General features: G+C 34.6%; 1 protein-coding gene across 3 annotated transcripts in view; it reads left to right on the plus strand.

Moving 5' to 3' along the window:
- NBEA (neurobeachin) overlaps positions 1 to 17817 on the plus strand; it is a 707824-nt gene that overhangs the window by 595598 nt on the left and 94409 nt on the right. For all 3 annotated transcript variants that reach the window (XM_008952234.4, XM_008952238.4, XM_063595707.1), the window contains exon 44: positions 8204 to 8316. In XM_008952234.4, coding sequence (XP_008950482.4) covers positions 8204 to 8316 — 113 coding nt within the window. The remainder of the gene's footprint in view (positions 1 to 8203; positions 8317 to 17817) is intronic.

Consider the following 17817-nt stretch of genomic DNA (forward strand, 5'->3'; position numbering starts at 1 on the left):
CTCCTCCTCAAGCCTACAGAATCAGAAGCTGGCAACCTGCCTTTCAGCAAGCCCTCTAGTTGGTTCTGATACAAAAAGTTTGAGCACAATTGCATTAGCCATTTAAGACCTAATTATCAGGACAAGATTTGCATATAAAACATTCAAAACATAGAAGAAAGTACAGGATTAAGTGCCATTCAGTGTAATAAAAGTTTAGAGAAGTGAGAGATTAATATGAAATAGTCTACTCGAGGAAACCTTGGAAAAGATGAGCTTTAAATGAACTCTTTAAGGATTTTGTCAGATGTAGATGACTATCCAGGCAAAATAAACCGTAATAAGTAGAATGACAATTGAAAAAAAATTATGAATATGAATATCCTGAGGTACTCTCCCTGGATATATTCCTATTAATTTAATTCTTCCTTTGCTATCATCCTGAAATTTTAAATAGGAGTGCCAGTTTAAACTGAGCACCAGCATTAAAGACATGGGTGATGGTTTTCTTAGAGAAGCTTCAGTAATGCCATGACTGAATACTTGTTAGTACAGCAATTAGATTTGCCTGTTTTCCTGATTGGTGGACAGTGTGTATCCATTCATCTCTTCTTATCAAATCACCCTTCAGAGTTCTCTTATGATCCTAAAATAAAGAGTGCTCTAAAGATGTTAAGTTGTACCAGTATCACTTTAACGAACACGGGTCCTAAAAATAATCATACTATTTTATAACACTGTTTTAGGGATACGGTTATTGTTCAGGAAGTATTTATTTCATTTGATTGATTGAAACTTAAGATTTATCATTTCTAGATAGGATGTTAGTCTTCTTTTTGACAAATGTAATTTCTTAGGTAATCTAAAGCCAAGACATGGTTGACTTATATTTTGTCATAATATGTTTTAAACATTTTTATTTGATATCAAGATTCAGAAAAAAAATAGTATTGTTATTATGTCTTTCTTTCATTTTTCCTATTGAAACATTCCTTGGCCGGGCGCAGTGGCTCACGCCTGTAATCCCAGCACTTTGGGAGGCCGAGGCAGGTGGATCACGAGGTCAGGAGATGGAGACCATCCTGGCTAACACGGTGAAACCCCGTCTCTACTAAAAATACAAAAAAATTGGCTGGGCATGGTAGCGGGCGCCTGTAGTCCCAGCTACTCGAGAAGCTGAAGCAAGAGAATGACGTGAACCCGGGAGGCGGAGCTTGCAGTGAGCGGAGATCCCGCCACTGGACTCCAGCCTGGGAGACAGAGCGAGACTCCGTCTCAAAAAAAAAAAAAAAGAAAAGAAACATTTCTTTGTTAATAATAAGAACTCAGAAAAAAATAGTAAATAATAGTTTATGACTATTGAATAATTTATAATGTGCCAAACATTGTTCTAAGGACTTTATATATATTTGCTCATTTAATCCTCACAATAGCCCCATGAGTTAGGTTCTGTTCTTATCCCCATTTTACAGAGATGAGGTAGAGAGTAGCTAAATAACTTGGCCCAAGTCATAGGGCTAATAAGTGACACAGTCGGGATTCAAACCTAGGCAGTTTAGCTCCAGAGTCTTCATTCAGTTACTACAGCGTACTGTTCCAGGATATTCCTGGTACCATACAACTTCACCTCCAGTCACCAGCTTTAACTTATTAGCTGCTTTTAAAACCTAAATAATTAATGATTTAAAACAATTTTGTAATTTTCTTTTACATTTCATCAAATTAACCCTTTGAAGTTTATTTATTGTCATGACTTTTGTAGATACTGATATTCTAGTACTAGATCTGGGCCTGGAATTACTATCTTTAATGTAGAAGCTGGCACTGTTTTCAGTTAAGCTTTAGATCAAGAGAAAAAGACTCTGAGACAGAGATTTGCTTGAGGATTTTTATTGAAAAGCCCTTGGGATCAACATCTGTGGGGGAGTGAAGAAGTTAGAACTGGGCAGAAGGAGGATTCAGACCTCAGTGCACTTGTGACAAAGGCTTCAGTAGATCCCACAGGGTGCCTGGGGCTGGGGTAACCGTTCAAAGTTGTCTTGGCTTGAGGCAAGGGAGCCAGGTCTTCATTACCTCCACTCTGCAGTCATTGGATGCAGACTCCTGGGAAGGAGACATGACTGGATTGGGGGCTTTCTTCTAATGATAGCAATTCTTCGAGATGGACATAGCTGAACAACACCAGCCATCAACACCACCAGCCATCATTGCTCCCAGCATCCACCATACCAGCAGTTCTCAGACTTCAGTGTATCCAAAGCAGGATTGCCAAAACCCAGATCTTTGGTCCCCACTGCCATAAGTTCTGATTTAGTAGGCTTGGATTGAGCCGCAAGAAGCTGCATTTCTAAGAACTCCCCATTTGATGCTGATGCCATTGATCTAGGGACCACACTTTGAGAATTACTGCCCTATATATATATCTTTAAAAGACATACCTAAAAATAATTTTATTAATCTTCATATAGCACCGTCAGTATCACACATTTTGACTCTTATGATAGGGCATCCTTAGCATTTTATGTGCATTTTATCTTCCCAATGAGAAAAAAAGTTTTGCTCAGTAAATACCCATGAAATTAAGTTACTTAATATTTATTTTTGTAAATATTTGCAGGATGTTGTGATCTATTACGTAAATTCACTAGAATTACTGGACGAGGGATTCTTTAAACCTCTTGGAGTAAAGAGAAGTGTTACAGAATTGGAGTCTGGTTGACAAGATGAAACAATCTTTTCTGGCTTCACATGTTTAAAAATATAGGTCAATGTGACCTAATAAATTTCATATTTTCTATAAATATTATCCACAAATATTCTATAAATAATTCTAAGACTTAGATTAAAACAGTACCAAACTGTACATTATTATTACACCCTGAGATTTATCTTTTTTCCCAAAAATATTATTTTAGTATGAAATGCAAAGTACATTTTGTGACCCATTTCTTAAAAATGTCTCATACTTGACCAATTTCACTTTTCTCCTTTCTAGATGCTTTTAAAAATAAGATTCTGTATAAAGCACATGGTCTCAGTATCAGAGTATTAATGCATTATGCAGACTTTTTACACCCTCCTGTGGTATGTGTACATGTGCATAATTGCATATAAATAAACATACATTTACTGTATGTAAGTTTTGTAAAGATACTTTACATAGAAGTATCTTGCCAAAAGAAGCTTGCCAAATATTCAGGAAACGTATTTAAAAGACATCTAAAATCCCATAAATGTGCTCTTAGGCTTTGTTTTATTCTATTTATAAATTTAATGAATGTTCATTATAGAAAATTGGAAATACAAAAAATGGTAATTTTAAAAATTAAACCACTCAAAAGTCTAACCGTAAATATCACAGTTGACATTTGGGTGATTTTTCTGTTTTTCATTCTCTGTGTGTGGTGTGTCATTGGGAACCTGTAATGTATACAGGTTTGCTTTCTACTTTTTCCATTTCACTAAATATTCTTTGAAGACATGACTTTTAAAACTACATGAGAGTCCAACCTAGAAATATGGCATAATTTATTTAACTATTTTTGAAACACTTGATTTTTTTCAAAGAACCTTAAATTTTAGATGATTGTGTAAAATAATCTTAATGATACTTAGAGTTCTACTAAAAATGTGGTTTCAACTTTCAGTTCCCAAATTGACCTGATTTCTGTTCGTTTTCTGAAAAATACAACCTATGCCTTATTTTATACCTTGTTAGATAATATTATGGAAAAGATATTAAAGCCTGTAATTCTTGCATTTTAAAAAATAGGAGAGTGACCACTAACACAGCTTTGTGTAAATGATCCCCTGTTAAACTTGAGAATTTTTTTTAAGGATTTTGAGTTGTTTTTCATATGATCAGCTAATGAATTCAGCACGACTTCTCCAACCCCAACCTTTTTCTCCTGTTTAGCATTTTCCACTTTTTTACTCTGTGATGAACAAGCCCTCCCTGGTTAATTATGTATATATTTAGCTACTGCATGTGTTGGGCTTATTATTGTCATCTAATTAGATGTAACTTGAACTGCTTGCTTCTAGAAAAATCATTAAAAATTCTTTCCTAATGACCTAGAGATGACAAAATGTCTGTAAAGTGTGAAGAAGCAGACAAGCACAGGAACATCGCTCTTAAAGAGTGTTAATCCAGATGCTGCAATCATCTAATTAAACAATATTTTGCTGTCATTAACATTTTCACCAAGGAATTGCAGTTATAATTTCTTTGTCAGCTGTCTCTAGATCACTTTACCTTCAAAACCAAAGTGCCATATAAAAACATTAAATTGGATGGTTTAATTAAAAAGTTTTTTTAATGAAGAAACATATCCAGTGTTTCTGAGATCTCATTTACTGTGTTTCACTTTTATTATTTGGGTAGATTAGTGTCGTAGGCTTGCGGTATTTAATATTCATCTTCCAAGATAAATTCTTATAAGCATAGTTAGCAAAATAAAGTATATGTGTGTGTGTGGAGAGAGAGAGATAGATAGATAGATAGATAATCTCCACACACACAAATATATATATTTACTTACCACTGCTGGAAAAGGAAAGGACCCTACCAATTATAGCACCAGTGTATTTACTAAATATCAACTATCCTAAAGAAAAAACCAAAACAATTAGTGATTAAACATCTAGGTATGCCAGAGCCTAACGAGTATTACTTTGGAAATAACTCACTTTTTGGATGATTTAATGAACAGTATTTTTTTTCATTTCACAAAGGTGTTCAGTAAAATAATTAAAGGAGTAATACTAATTCATGATTAAAACATATCAATGCAAAACCCCAAAGTGCCACTTAATCACTCTTTTTTTCCATGTAACATTAAATACATTGTGCATTTTTAATTCAAATCAAATACATATATGACTGTCCATTTTACAAGGCTCCTATGCAGAAATTTTTATTAAAAACAAGCATTAATGTCATTAGATTTATTTATAAAGTTTATTATATTTATTAGAATTAAAATAATGCGATAAATCTCTGGTAATGTAAAAATTACTAAAATTTTCTTTTTAGCACTTATTTTCAAAGGACCTCTCAAAGATTATTGAAAGTGAGTTACAAAAAAAATGCAGGACAGAATAATAGACATGAAATATGGCTATTGACATCATTCGTTTTGTGTATATGTGTGTGTGCATTTTTAAATCGTGCTTTTCTTCTTTGTATTTTTTTCCTAAAATAGTATTTTTCTTTTAACTTTTAGGTTCAAGGAGTACATGTGCAGATTTTTTATAGAGATGAATTACATGTCATGGGTGTTTGGTGTACAGATTACTTTGTCACCCAGGTGATAAGCATAGTACCCAATAGGTAGTTTTTGGATCCTTACCTTCCTCCTTCCCTCTACCCTCAAGCAGTATCCTTTTCTTTCTTAGAAAATCATTTCTATTAAAAGGCTAGTGTCTTCAAATATAGTCTACATTTTTATGCTGTTTGCATTGACACAGTACATTTAAATACTGTGTTTATGTAAATTGGCTTTTTAACAGTTTTCCTTAATATATAAATTATAAAACTTCATCAGAAATTACTTCAACAATTGTGGTTACCTGATTTTCATCTATCAATTAATTTATTTAAGTAGTATATGTTACATCTAGATAGGTAGCATCAGCATTATTCTATTAAAAAAATATACACTGGAATACTTGCTTTTCATTAAAATCTACAGATTTTTAAGTAGAACAGCTCCCCCCAGAAAATGGAAGAGCTCTAAACTCTGCCATGGACCCATTTAGGATCCCAGAAATAGCTCTGTCTAGCCAATCTGTACTCTTTGTATATATACATATAAAAAAAATACTGAGCCCTATCAGGTGTCCTAGGTTAGCATACATATGAACTATTAGTAATAAATTTTCAAGTTTAGAATTGTACAGCTTTTATTTTACAATATTGGTACTGTTTTAGCAGATTATTGTCATGTCAAAAGACTTTAATATGGCTCCGAACTCTTGTTTAATCTCATCATTAGTAGTATTCACCATAGACTTAAACACAAGCAGGTTCATTGATTGCTTGAGCTACCTAGCTGTAGATGTTTTCTTCTCGTTTAATGTAGACATTCACAATATCATTCTCTCTCATATATACCTCTACGCCTTTGCATAATCCTCATCTTCTAAAGATAATGTTCTGCAGTTTTCCTTTACTTGACTTATATTTGTTCATCTTCTGAAATTTGGGTCATTTTATTCCATTTTTATTACATGCATATCCATTCCATCAACAAACATTTATTGGGCAGATGGCATATGCCAACACACAGAGATTAAAACAAACAAACAACCCAGCCCTGACATTTATGAGTTTACAGACTAGTGGAGAGGCAGAGAAGTAAACAGCGATGTATATCAGGTATAATAGAGGTCTGTATGAGAACTGTGGTGAGGCAACACAGGGGAAGCCCTAACCTAGCTGTAACCTCATCCCAGTAAATGCAAAGTGGAAGCAACATTCTGCTGCCATTACCCACACCTATATTACATACCCACACAAGTTTATACATTTAAAGCAATATGCAGTTTAGTTGTAAAATGCAAAGCTTCATGTAATAAACAGATAAAATAGTCTTCAATAAAGTGTTTTCTAAATGTATTAATTAATTTGGTTTGTTGCTTGCAATTGCAGATTTTGGTTCTTACTCAGATTGTGGTTCTTTTTTTTTCTATTTCACAGTTATGTTTTCCAAATGCTGTAAGAGCAGATATCATTTAATGTAATTTCCTGATGATGAACAAGATAATATCTGCATATCTATGGTACTGTGATAGTACACGTGGTGTGTGCAACCATGGCATACTGGATGAAATTCATATCACTAAATACCAATGAAATAGCTGTTTTGTGTGAATTTTAATGGAAATTTAGAAAATTACTGATAATTGGATCATAACACATTTTTATAAAAAATAATTTTGTTCAACAAAAGTTTTCTTAGGATCCTGTTTCTTTAATAGCTATTCTCTTAACTTCACCTGATCATGTTTTTTCAGTTCCAGTTTATGGGGGGGGGCCACAGCTTGCTCCCTTAAACTTTCCCCATTCCCACTGTGCCTCAATATCATACCTGAAATATTTAAGTTATTCTACCAAAACATAAGCAGACATATTCACCCTAAGATCCAGCAGTTCTTCGCTAAAGTGAAACAACATAAGATAAAAAAAAATTCATGAACTTAAGGAGTGAAAAAATGTATGATTGACATCTGCCTCTGTAGTTTCTCATCCTAGCTTCAGAGTACTTCTGTCCACTCACAAATTCTCTGCATTCATTCTTGATATAAGTTTAACATAGTATTCTGTGTACTCATAATATAATTTCTAGATATATATTCATTATAATAGAATACCATCATGGCCAGGTGCAGTGGCTCAGGCCTCTAATCCCAGCACTTTTGGAGGCCGAGGCAGGTGGATCACAAGGTCAAGAGTTGGAGACCAGCCTGGCCAACATGGTGAAACCCCGTCTCTACCAAAAATACAAAAATTAGCCAGGTGCGGTGGCGCGTGCCTGTAATCCCAGCTACTCAGGAGGCTGAGGCAGGAGAATCGCTTGAACCCGGGAGGCAGAGGTTGCAGTGAGCCAAGATCGTGCCACTGCACTCCAGCCTGGGTGACAGAGGGAGACACCATCTCAAAATAAATAAATAAATAAATAAATAAATAAATAAATAAATAAAAGATAAAATAGAATACCATCACATAAGCTGCAGATGTGCAGGTCAGTGGGGTGACTTCCTCCATAATTACTTTCAGGGCCTCTGACTGACAAGGCTCTGCTTCCGGGGTTGCAATATTATCTACATCAGCAGAAGAGAGATGAGACACACATGCAGGAAGTTTCAGTGGGCCAAGTCTTGAAGAGACTTTGCTCACATTCTGTAGATTAGAACTAAATCCCGTGGCCATAGCTACTTGTAAGGGAGGCTGAGAAGTGTGGTATAACACAGGAAGAGGAGAATCAATTACAATAACCAGCCAGTAGCCTCTATCACAGTCTTATAAATAGTAATTCTAGTTACATCTTAAAACAATTATTGAGTGAATTCACTTGAAATGCATTGTTATCAGAGTTAAAGATATGGTTCAATAAATAAAAAGTTATTTTCTTCTGAAATTCAATAGATGCTTTGTAAAAACAGAAACTATTTCATAAGCATTTTGTGTACACAGATTTTTATTTCTGTTTTTCTTTACTAGGACGGACATATAATGATCTGAACCAATATCCAGTGTTTCCGTGGGTGTTAACCAACTATGAATCAGAAGAATTGGACCTGACTCTTCCAGGAAACTTCAGGGATCTATCAAAGGTAACTTTTAAATATATAGAGGTCAGCTTTCTTCATAAGGCTATAGTCTAATAGTATTTCTGTCAGAGTATATATAGCCAGTTAATGTTTGTAAGAAAGTGAAACTGATTATCTTGACTTACATAGTCAGTTTCTAAATCTTACCAATTCTTAGCACAGGAATTAAGCTACAAGAAGATAAACTAGTACTAACATAGGCAAAATGAAATGGGTATTTGAGAAACAGCAGATGTAGAGAGAGTTTTCTCATATATCCTAGGCTTTAAAGTCAAGGTTAAAAACCTAAAATTAGTAGAAAATATGATGGCAAATCATTTATGTGATATGTTCCTTAGATGATAAGACATTTATATTGACCATAAAATACACACATTGTAGGGAAATATAATACTGAAAAGAAAGCCAGTTAATTTTATCAAGTGTCTGTCTATATATGAGAGAGGATATGGCCCAAAAGATGGCAAGAAAATGGTGCATAACGGTAATAAGAAATAAAAGGCAAAATTTTTATTAGCTCACCTCATTTGTCCAGAGGAAACTACAGTGTGATACTAAACTGTTTGAAATTCAGTGAAGAACTGGGAACTAAGCCCAAAAAGCTGCTCTATAGTCAAAGCTTACGCCAGAGGCCTGCCTTAAAGTTTATGTATGTTAGCCATAGTAAAGCCTCAGCCCATTGACTTTGAATGTATCTCTGTTTTCTATCAGACTTGATTGTCTGATTTAGCAATCCACAGAAAGTTGAAAGGTATTTGTGTATACATTTGGTTTTAGGGGGCAGGTTTAAGGGGCTAATTGACAAGAGCAGCATAAGCCCTGTGGTTTAGGGAAACAACATTACAGCTGATTTAAAATTAATCCCACAGATGGTTTTTAACTCAGCATGCCTGCTTCTGCCCCTTTTCTGGCCTTTGAAACCTAGAACTACCCAAGTTGAAGTTCTATACTGCACTAGTTACTAGCTCTGTGACCTAAAGCTAGTTTCTCTTGTCCCATTTGTAATATGAGAATAATAATACTGTCCCATGTCAAATAGTTGTACAGATCTAATGACATGTACATTTAAAGAATGTAACATAGTACTTGGCACATAGAAGGACTTCCTGAGTATTAAGTATTATTGTTACACATGGAATATTTCTTAGCCTCTTTTGAAGACTGTTTACTAATTTTTTCATGTTCTTATGCGTCATTCAGTCTCCAGTTCTTTTATTTTATATAACTCCCTATTAAATTTTAGTTGATAGCTCATGGATAATTTTAGCTGTGGTATTATAGATGTTAAAGGGACCTAAAAGATCAGTTAGCCAACATCTTACTGAGAGTCACACAACTGGTAGAAATAAATTGCTAGCAAATGAATTCTAATACACTTGCAAATATAGTAATTATTCCAAGGTGAGTCAACCAAAAATTCTTAACTATTTACCATATTCAGGTAACTAAATTATTTAAGATAAGATAGATAGAAGCATTGTAATTCATGCAGCCTGCCCTTCAGGAACAAATCTAGTTATAGATTATCTAAATAATAAGATCAGTCCCCCAAAAAATTAAAAATAAAGTACAATATTTTAGAGAGACCCACACAAGAGACAATACATGCAGGTTGAGTATCCTGTATCTGAAATGCTTGGGACCAGAGTGTTTTGGATTTTGGATCTTTCTGGATTTTGAAATATCAATATATACATTATATACTTACCAGTTGAGCATCCCTAATCTGAAAACCCAAAATCCAAAATGGTGCAGTGTTTCCATTAAGCATCACATCAGTGCTTAAAAACTTGGATTTGGGGCATTTGAGATTTCAGAATTTTGGATTAGGGACAAGATTAGGAACAAGAACTCTGCATCTAGACTGCCTACATTCAAATCCTAATTCTGCCGTTTACCAGCTGTGGAGCTTTAGACAAGAGTATTAGTTTCTCTTTGCCTTAATTTCCTCACCTATATAATGAGACATCAATAATAATAGGGTTGTTGTGTGGAGTGGTGGATGGGTTAATAAGCATAAAGGACTTAGAATAGTGCGGGGACATCAGTATTAGCTAATGCTATGTATATGACAATAATAGAGTGGTGAATCATTGATATAGGCCATATGCTTTGAATTGTATTTCAAATAATGATGATGAATATATGCTACTACATACATATTGGATGAGAATATTTGAATGGCATGCATGACTTGCCAAGGTTGAAGTGTAATTTTGGGGTGTAAAACAAAAACCAAACTAACTTATTGATGTGAGGATGAAAACTGTCAAACTAGTTCTTTGACAAAATCTTGTCTGCATGTATTTTATTTAACATTAATTGAATAGCCATTACTTAGACATTATAAAATATATATACGATAAAAATTCAGAGTATAGATTCTCAGGTAGCATATTACAACCTCGTACGATGACTACTATTATGGCTATTGTATTATTTTTAAAACAAGGAAGGAAGTTCATTTTATTTAAAATCAACTGGGATGTTGTGTTTAAAGGAAACTTATAGACTGAAGCTCCTTTTTTTCTCTCCATTTATTTATTCATTCCTTCAGTTGTTCAGTCAACAGATATTTATCACACATGTGCTATATGTCAAACACTCTACAAGTGAAAGAGTGTACAGGAGTGAATAAAGCAGACATACTCCCAGCCACTTGAAGGGAGTTCAGCCCAGAGCAAAAATGAAAACTCAGATAGTTAACAGTAATATGAGAGGCCAGCATTTACAAGATAGGTATAGTAGGGACTGTGCCTCACTGGGAAGTACAGGCTCAGACTCACTAAGACATTTGGACTCAAATGTTCTTGAAACACTGGCCCAGCCAAAGAAAATGTGGCACTCATTATGATTAGTATGAGTTATAGAAGGCATCTGGTAACATACTTGCTGGTAATCATAGATTTTTTTCATTTATCCATGTAGGAAAAAATGAGTTAAAATAAATGAGGAAGTCACTGTTTCTACAGTAACTGAAGATATAAACATTTCAAGGTTTTGTTTGTTTGTTTGTTTGTTTGTTTGCTTGCTTGCTTTTGAGACGGAGTCTCGCTCTGTCGCCCAGGCTGGAGTGCAGTGGTGCAATCTCGGCTCACTGAAGCCTCCTCCTCCCAGGTTCAAGCGATTCTCCTGCCTCAGCCTCCCAAGTAGCTGGGATTACAAGCTCCCACCACCAAACCTGGCTAATTTTTTTGTATTTTTAGTAGAGACAGGGTTTCACTTTGTTGGCCAGGCTCGTCTTGAACTCCTGACCTTGTGATCTACCCACCTCAGCCTCCCAAAGTGCTGGGATTACAGGCGTGAGCCACCATGCCCAGCCCATTTCAGGGTTTTTATGCTAATCTGTGTAATGTGTATTTCCTTTGGCAGAGCTTTTCCTTTTGTGCCTCACATGTGCTCCTCTAATTTTATATAGTGTTAAGTAAATAATACAGGTAAACAGATGGAGCCTAAATAAATTAGGCAATGTGACTACAAACTGTAGTTTTGCAAGCATGTAGTTCTTCATGCTGTGAACAGTTGAATCCATGAGCTCTTAAAAGATAGATAGCTTTTCTTCCAATTTTACTATATTCTGTGCTTTAGCAATTTGTTCTTTCTATTCTGTCACCCTAGCATGATAGGAAAATGTTAGCAAATTAAAGCCTCTTGATATGTTAATAAATTACTCGTGCATTGTTCCCATGCTTCATTGAATTTCTTAATAGGAGCTTCTTACAAATGAGCTAGAAACCTGAGACTATCCTGTATAAAATCCATCAATAAACAAGATTTTAATGTATGAAAATATATCTTTTTATATGCCTAATGGGAAAATGACATTTGAAGTATAATAATATAATTGGAAGGAAAAACTACTATAGTGCAATATTATAGCAATGAAGAGATGTCCACTAAGAAACACATGAAATTCTTGTAGTTATAATCAATACCGCAAATGAAAATTTTAATGGAGAGTTTCTTACTCTTCAGAAGCTCAAGGAAAAATTGAAATACTTGAATGATATGACCAAGAACATTCTAAAAGATCTCTAACAACAAAAGTAGTTGTTTCTAAACAAACACTGGGAGTCCTGATCCCAGTAATAATTCTTAGCAGTGAATAATTCTAGAATTTGTTTCAATAAACATGTAGTACCCCAAATACTTTTTATATTCCTTACTACATGAAAGAATTAAGAAACTATGAAATGTACAATGCCAAAAAAATAAATATTTATTTTCTTTCTTTATACCACCACATTACACAGGCTTCATGAAATTCTGTGTTGTATCAGTTGGGAAACTTTTGAATGAAAGTTTCAGAAAACACAGCTGAAAGTGGCTTGAACAATAGTGAGAATTGGGAGAAAAAGTCAAGAGGTTGTAACTGGAACATGAAAAGAATGTAGGCTTCGCTCAAATATTTGTTTCTCTGTCACATATTGTGCAAATTTAAGATGTTTTCTAAATTCTCTGAACTTGTTTTCTCATCTTTAAAATGAACACAATCATACTTACATAATAGGGTTGTTGAAAGATTTTAACACCGTAAAGTACTTAAGGCACCTAGTATAATGCCTGACACAGAAGTGGCATTCAGTGAGTGGCAGTGACAAAGCAAATTTCCATAATTGTCATTTGAGAGTTCACTATATTTGGTATGATTGACAAAAACCTAGTGAAGGTTATTTGATTCCTCTGATTTATTTTTTATTCTAGTAAGATTAAAAAATAATGCCATTTAATAAAATATTTTTAATTCAATAAATAATTCTGTTTTATCATCTATTTGAGTTATCAGATTATCAAAACTGTAACATCAAAACACTAAGGTTATATTAAATGTTTATTAGAACTTTAGGTGCACATTTATTTAGACTGAAATATTTTATATTTGTAGTATTCTTACTTGTTCTTTGGCCCACTTAATTGAACATTCGAAGAGCACAGGAGCAAAAAAAAAGTTCTTTATCAGTAAGATTTTTTAGACCTCTCATTTGATTAGACATCACAGGTTCAAGTTTTATTTATTATGTGTACAGATTAGGGGCTATGTTTATTGTTTGACATGAGGGTCAACAGATGAAACAATCTGACTTTGACCTATCTTTTCAACACCAACCAACAGTAGGTTTAGAGATCTCCTCCCCACCCCATTTATATAGGTATTCCTTATGGAGATGTAACCTTATGGTGAAATCTATCTGACAACATGATATATGCTAGGGCTTCAGTTATTTACATATACTCATATGAACTCGACTCTTAAATTACAGTGGTTACATGACTTTGATGTGAAGCACAGTCTCTGCTCATTAAAGTGTAAATAGAATTTTCCTATTTCCCAGTCATGCCCTCTGATAAGTGAAATAGTTTCATCACAAAACCAAGTCCTACTAATATTGACATGAACATAAGACATCACATACACACACCCATTCATCGAGTGGAAAAAATATATTTTGTTAACACAAGAGTTGTTTGACTGACAGATGATGATAAGCATAACCATTTTCCCAAATTATTATGCCACTTAATAAAAGGAAGTGATAATGCCTTGAGGCTTTGAAATGTGATAATGCAAATGGATGCACTGAAGTGTGAATACTCTTCAACCATCCACCCTCAATACTTCCAAATGTCTATCTACCACACAGAAAAGAGTTTATATTGGTAAGGTGGGGAATGCATGACTCAGCAATCTAGAGCAAGTTGGGTTTGTTGTTGTTGTTGTTGTTGTTGTTGTTGTTGTTGTTGTTGTTGTTGTTGTTTTTGAGATGGAGTCTCCCTCTGTCACCCAGGCTGGAGTGCAGTGGCATGATCTTGGCTCACTACAATCTCAACTAGTGCAAGTTTCTGTGGTTATTTTATCTTTCTTTTTCACTGTAAGTTAACAACATCTAAAATGAAATTAATTCCATTTACTTGATCATAATCTACCTAATGCTTAATTTTAAACAACAAAATATGAAGTATGGGCAAAACTACTAGGTGTGTTAGTGGTAGTTAGGATGATACAAAACTAAAAGATAAAAATGTGAATGTGTAAATTTAATTATATACCATCTGCCAAATAACCCTGCTGCCAAATTTGAAATAACTTGTTTCAATGTATGTTGAATGCTGCCTTAACATATAATCCACACTATGTTGAAAATTGTTTTCATTAGACTTGCTAATGTGGTAGTGCTGAGGGACAAGGTATTGATTGGCAGTGTTTGGATACTGTTTTAAACTCATGAGATATTCATTTATTTAAATTAATACTTTTATTCATTCACTCATTCTTTCATTACACAAGCATTTATTGCCAACCTACTCTGTGCCAGACACTGGAGATACAAAGGCAATAAGACTTAGTTCATACCTTTAAGAAGTTACAGTCATTGTTTACCCAGTGACATATTAAGCTATTCTCCTTCTAATTGAAAAAATGGAAGAACCAAGAAAAGTGCAACTAAAAAGGTAGACTTCACAGACACTGGTAACCAGAAACAGTGAAGTGTTTTTGTGTTTGTTTGTTTATATCTCCACTGTTGCTTGTTGGAGACATAATAGGGTGACAGGGAGCTTTATAGATTTATACAGAACTTCCAAAGCAGTCCTAGGCTCTGTTTGCTTATACTAAATGTCTCTTTATCCTCTTTTCTTGTTCCTTCACACTTAGCCAGCTGAATCACCCTTTCAGAAGAAGAGAGGGAAAAAAATCCTATAGAGCCTGTTTTGCTTTGAAAATTTTAGGCTGTTAAAGAAGAAACTGAAAACAGCAGGAACACTGTTTAGTGTATGCTCTTAGAAGAATCCTACCTATGGAAAGGAAAAGAGAGCCTGCTTTATGCACTTTAATTTCACCAGCCACATGTCACCTCTGTGTCTAAACCACAGCATTATCATGCAAAACTAGGCCAAATTCAGTCTCCTTTAACCTTTCTTTCCAGCTGAAACAGAATATTAAGCAGTTAGAAGTGATCTTGAAACTAATTTGTAGCCCCATCATTATCCTTCTACTTAATACCTGGAAAACTTCTAGAACTAACACATGAAGATTTAAGATGCTCCACTGTTTGTAGGTGAAAGTATTTACTTTTTACTAAGATATAGAAAACTAACTTTCTTAGGAACTATCTTGGGATAATGATAATAATAATAGCCAATATTTTGCATGTGTTTATTGTATGCCAGGCATTGTGCTAAGCATCTTACATGGATTTTCTTGCTTTACCCTCACAACACTATGATGAATTGCACTGGTTATATAGATTGCATTTTCTTCCATTCGTTACCTATTATTTCTCCATAATACATAGGTAGGATATTCTTTAAAAAAAAAAAAAAAAAAGCTAGTGATTAATTTCTCTTCTAGATGCCCTCTACCTTTTCTAAATGCCCTGGGAGTTTTTATACACTATCAAAAAAAACAAAAACAAAAAAACAAACAAACAAAAAAAAAAACAAAGAAGGAAAGAAAAAGAAAAAAGAAAAACTCTCCCTATTATCCAGTAAGAATGAGTTCTTTTAAAATATCCTGCACAATGCTCAGTCATGTCAGATATGAGCAGAGGAGTCAAAAGAAATGCGGTCAGTGAGCCATTCCACACCTCCAAAGCTTTCGGTCCTATGTGGGACTAGCATTCCTATGAAAGTGCTTAAAGCTGGATGTGGTGGCTCACGTCTGTAATCCTAGCACTTTGGGAGGCAGAGTCAGGAGGATTGCTTGAGGCCAGGAGTTTGAGACCAACCTGAGCAACATAGCCAAACTCTGTCTCTACAAAAAATTAAATTAAAAAAATTAAGTGCTAATAGATTTTTTTTTTTTTTTGAGTTTCACTCTTGTTGCCCAGGCTGAAGTGCAATGGTGCAATCTTGGCTCCCTGCAACCTCCGCCTCCCGGGCTCAAGCAATTCTCCTGCCTCAGCCTCCCCAGTAGCTGGGATTAAAGGCGTGCACCACCACGCCTGGCTAATTTTTGTATTTTTAGTAAAGATGGGGTTTCACCATGTGGGCCAGGCTGCTCTCGAACTCCTGATCCACCCGCCTCGGCCTCTCAAAGTGTGGGGATTATTGGCGTGAGCCACCATGCGGCCAAGTGCTGATAGATTTTGCTAATCAAATTGCAACTTTAGATTAAAGATTATCTTTCTTCATAATATACTCAATTCCACCCTATGAAAAACTATAAAAAGAAACACATTTAATTAGTAGAAAAATGTAATCTTAACACTTCTCTTTATTAATGTTTCATGACTTCAGGTTCTGTTCCTTAATAATGTATTTGAAAATTGTGTACTGATTTGCTGAAGTTCATCTGATGACAAAAGGCCATATTAAGCCAATTAACAGTATAAAATTGCAAAGGGAATGTTTAATCCACACTTACGAGAACATAATTTTAACATATTTTAGAGAAACAAATTTTCAAGTCATTTAAAGCATTCTTATTTAGAACAACCCAAAACATAGGAAAGACTTGGATTGATTGGAAAGGTTTTGTTTGTTTTTGTACTCTATTTTAATTGATTTTGACTTTACTATGAAAATTTTTAGGCAAAGAAAAAGTACCAATTCCTAATAACAATACCCATTAACCAATACCTACATGTTATAATTATTGACAGTTTAGCTTTTATTGGTTTACTGAAGTATTTTTAAATAAATTAAATATATCGTACTTTACCCCTAAATATTTCAGTGTGAAAAATAGTATTTTCCCATATAATCAGATCACCATGATTATATCTAACAAAACTTATGACAGTTCCCTAATATTATCTAACACTGTGCCTATAATCAAGGTTTTCTAATTATCTCCCATGTGTCTTAAAAATTGTTTTGCTTAAGCCAGGATTCAGTCAGCGACCACACAGTACATCTGATTCTTCTGTCTTATCTGTCTAAAGGTTAGAATAGCTCCCAGCCACCCTAACACCCCCACCTTTTTTTTCATGATATTGACTCATTTAAGAGAGCATGCCAGTTATCTTATAGAACATAACAATAACAGCCAATATTTTGCGTGTATTTATTATATGCCAATGCTAGGCTTCTGAATTTGTCTTTTTGTTCCTCGTGTTGTCATTTAACTCGCTGTAACTAGTAAGGTTTTGATGTACGCTGATTCAAATATCAATGAAGATTGATAATAGAAGTTTTTTGTTTTGTTTTGGTTTGGTTTTTTTTTTTTGAGACGTTGTCTCACTTTGTCACCCAGGCTGGAGTGCGGTGGTGCAATCTTGGCTCACTACAACTTCCGCCTCCGAGATTCAGGCAATTCTCCTGCCTCAGCCTCCCAAGTAGCTGAGATTACATGTGCCCACCTCCATGCCTGGATAATTTTTGTATTTTTAGTAGAGATGGGGTTTCATCATGTTGGCCAGACTGATCTTGACCTCCTGGCCTCAAAGAGACCTACCCACCTTGGTCTCCCAACGTGCTGGGATTACAGGCATGAGCCACTGCCCTGGCCAATAATAGAAATTTATATTTGGAAATATTTGGTCAATAACACTAGCCAAAATATAA

Source organism: Pan paniscus, chromosome 14 (genome assembly GCF_029289425.2).
Source record: "Pan paniscus chromosome 14, NHGRI_mPanPan1-v2.0_pri, whole genome shotgun sequence".
NCBI classification, from domain to species: domain Eukaryota; kingdom Metazoa; phylum Chordata; class Mammalia; order Primates; family Hominidae; genus Pan; species Pan paniscus.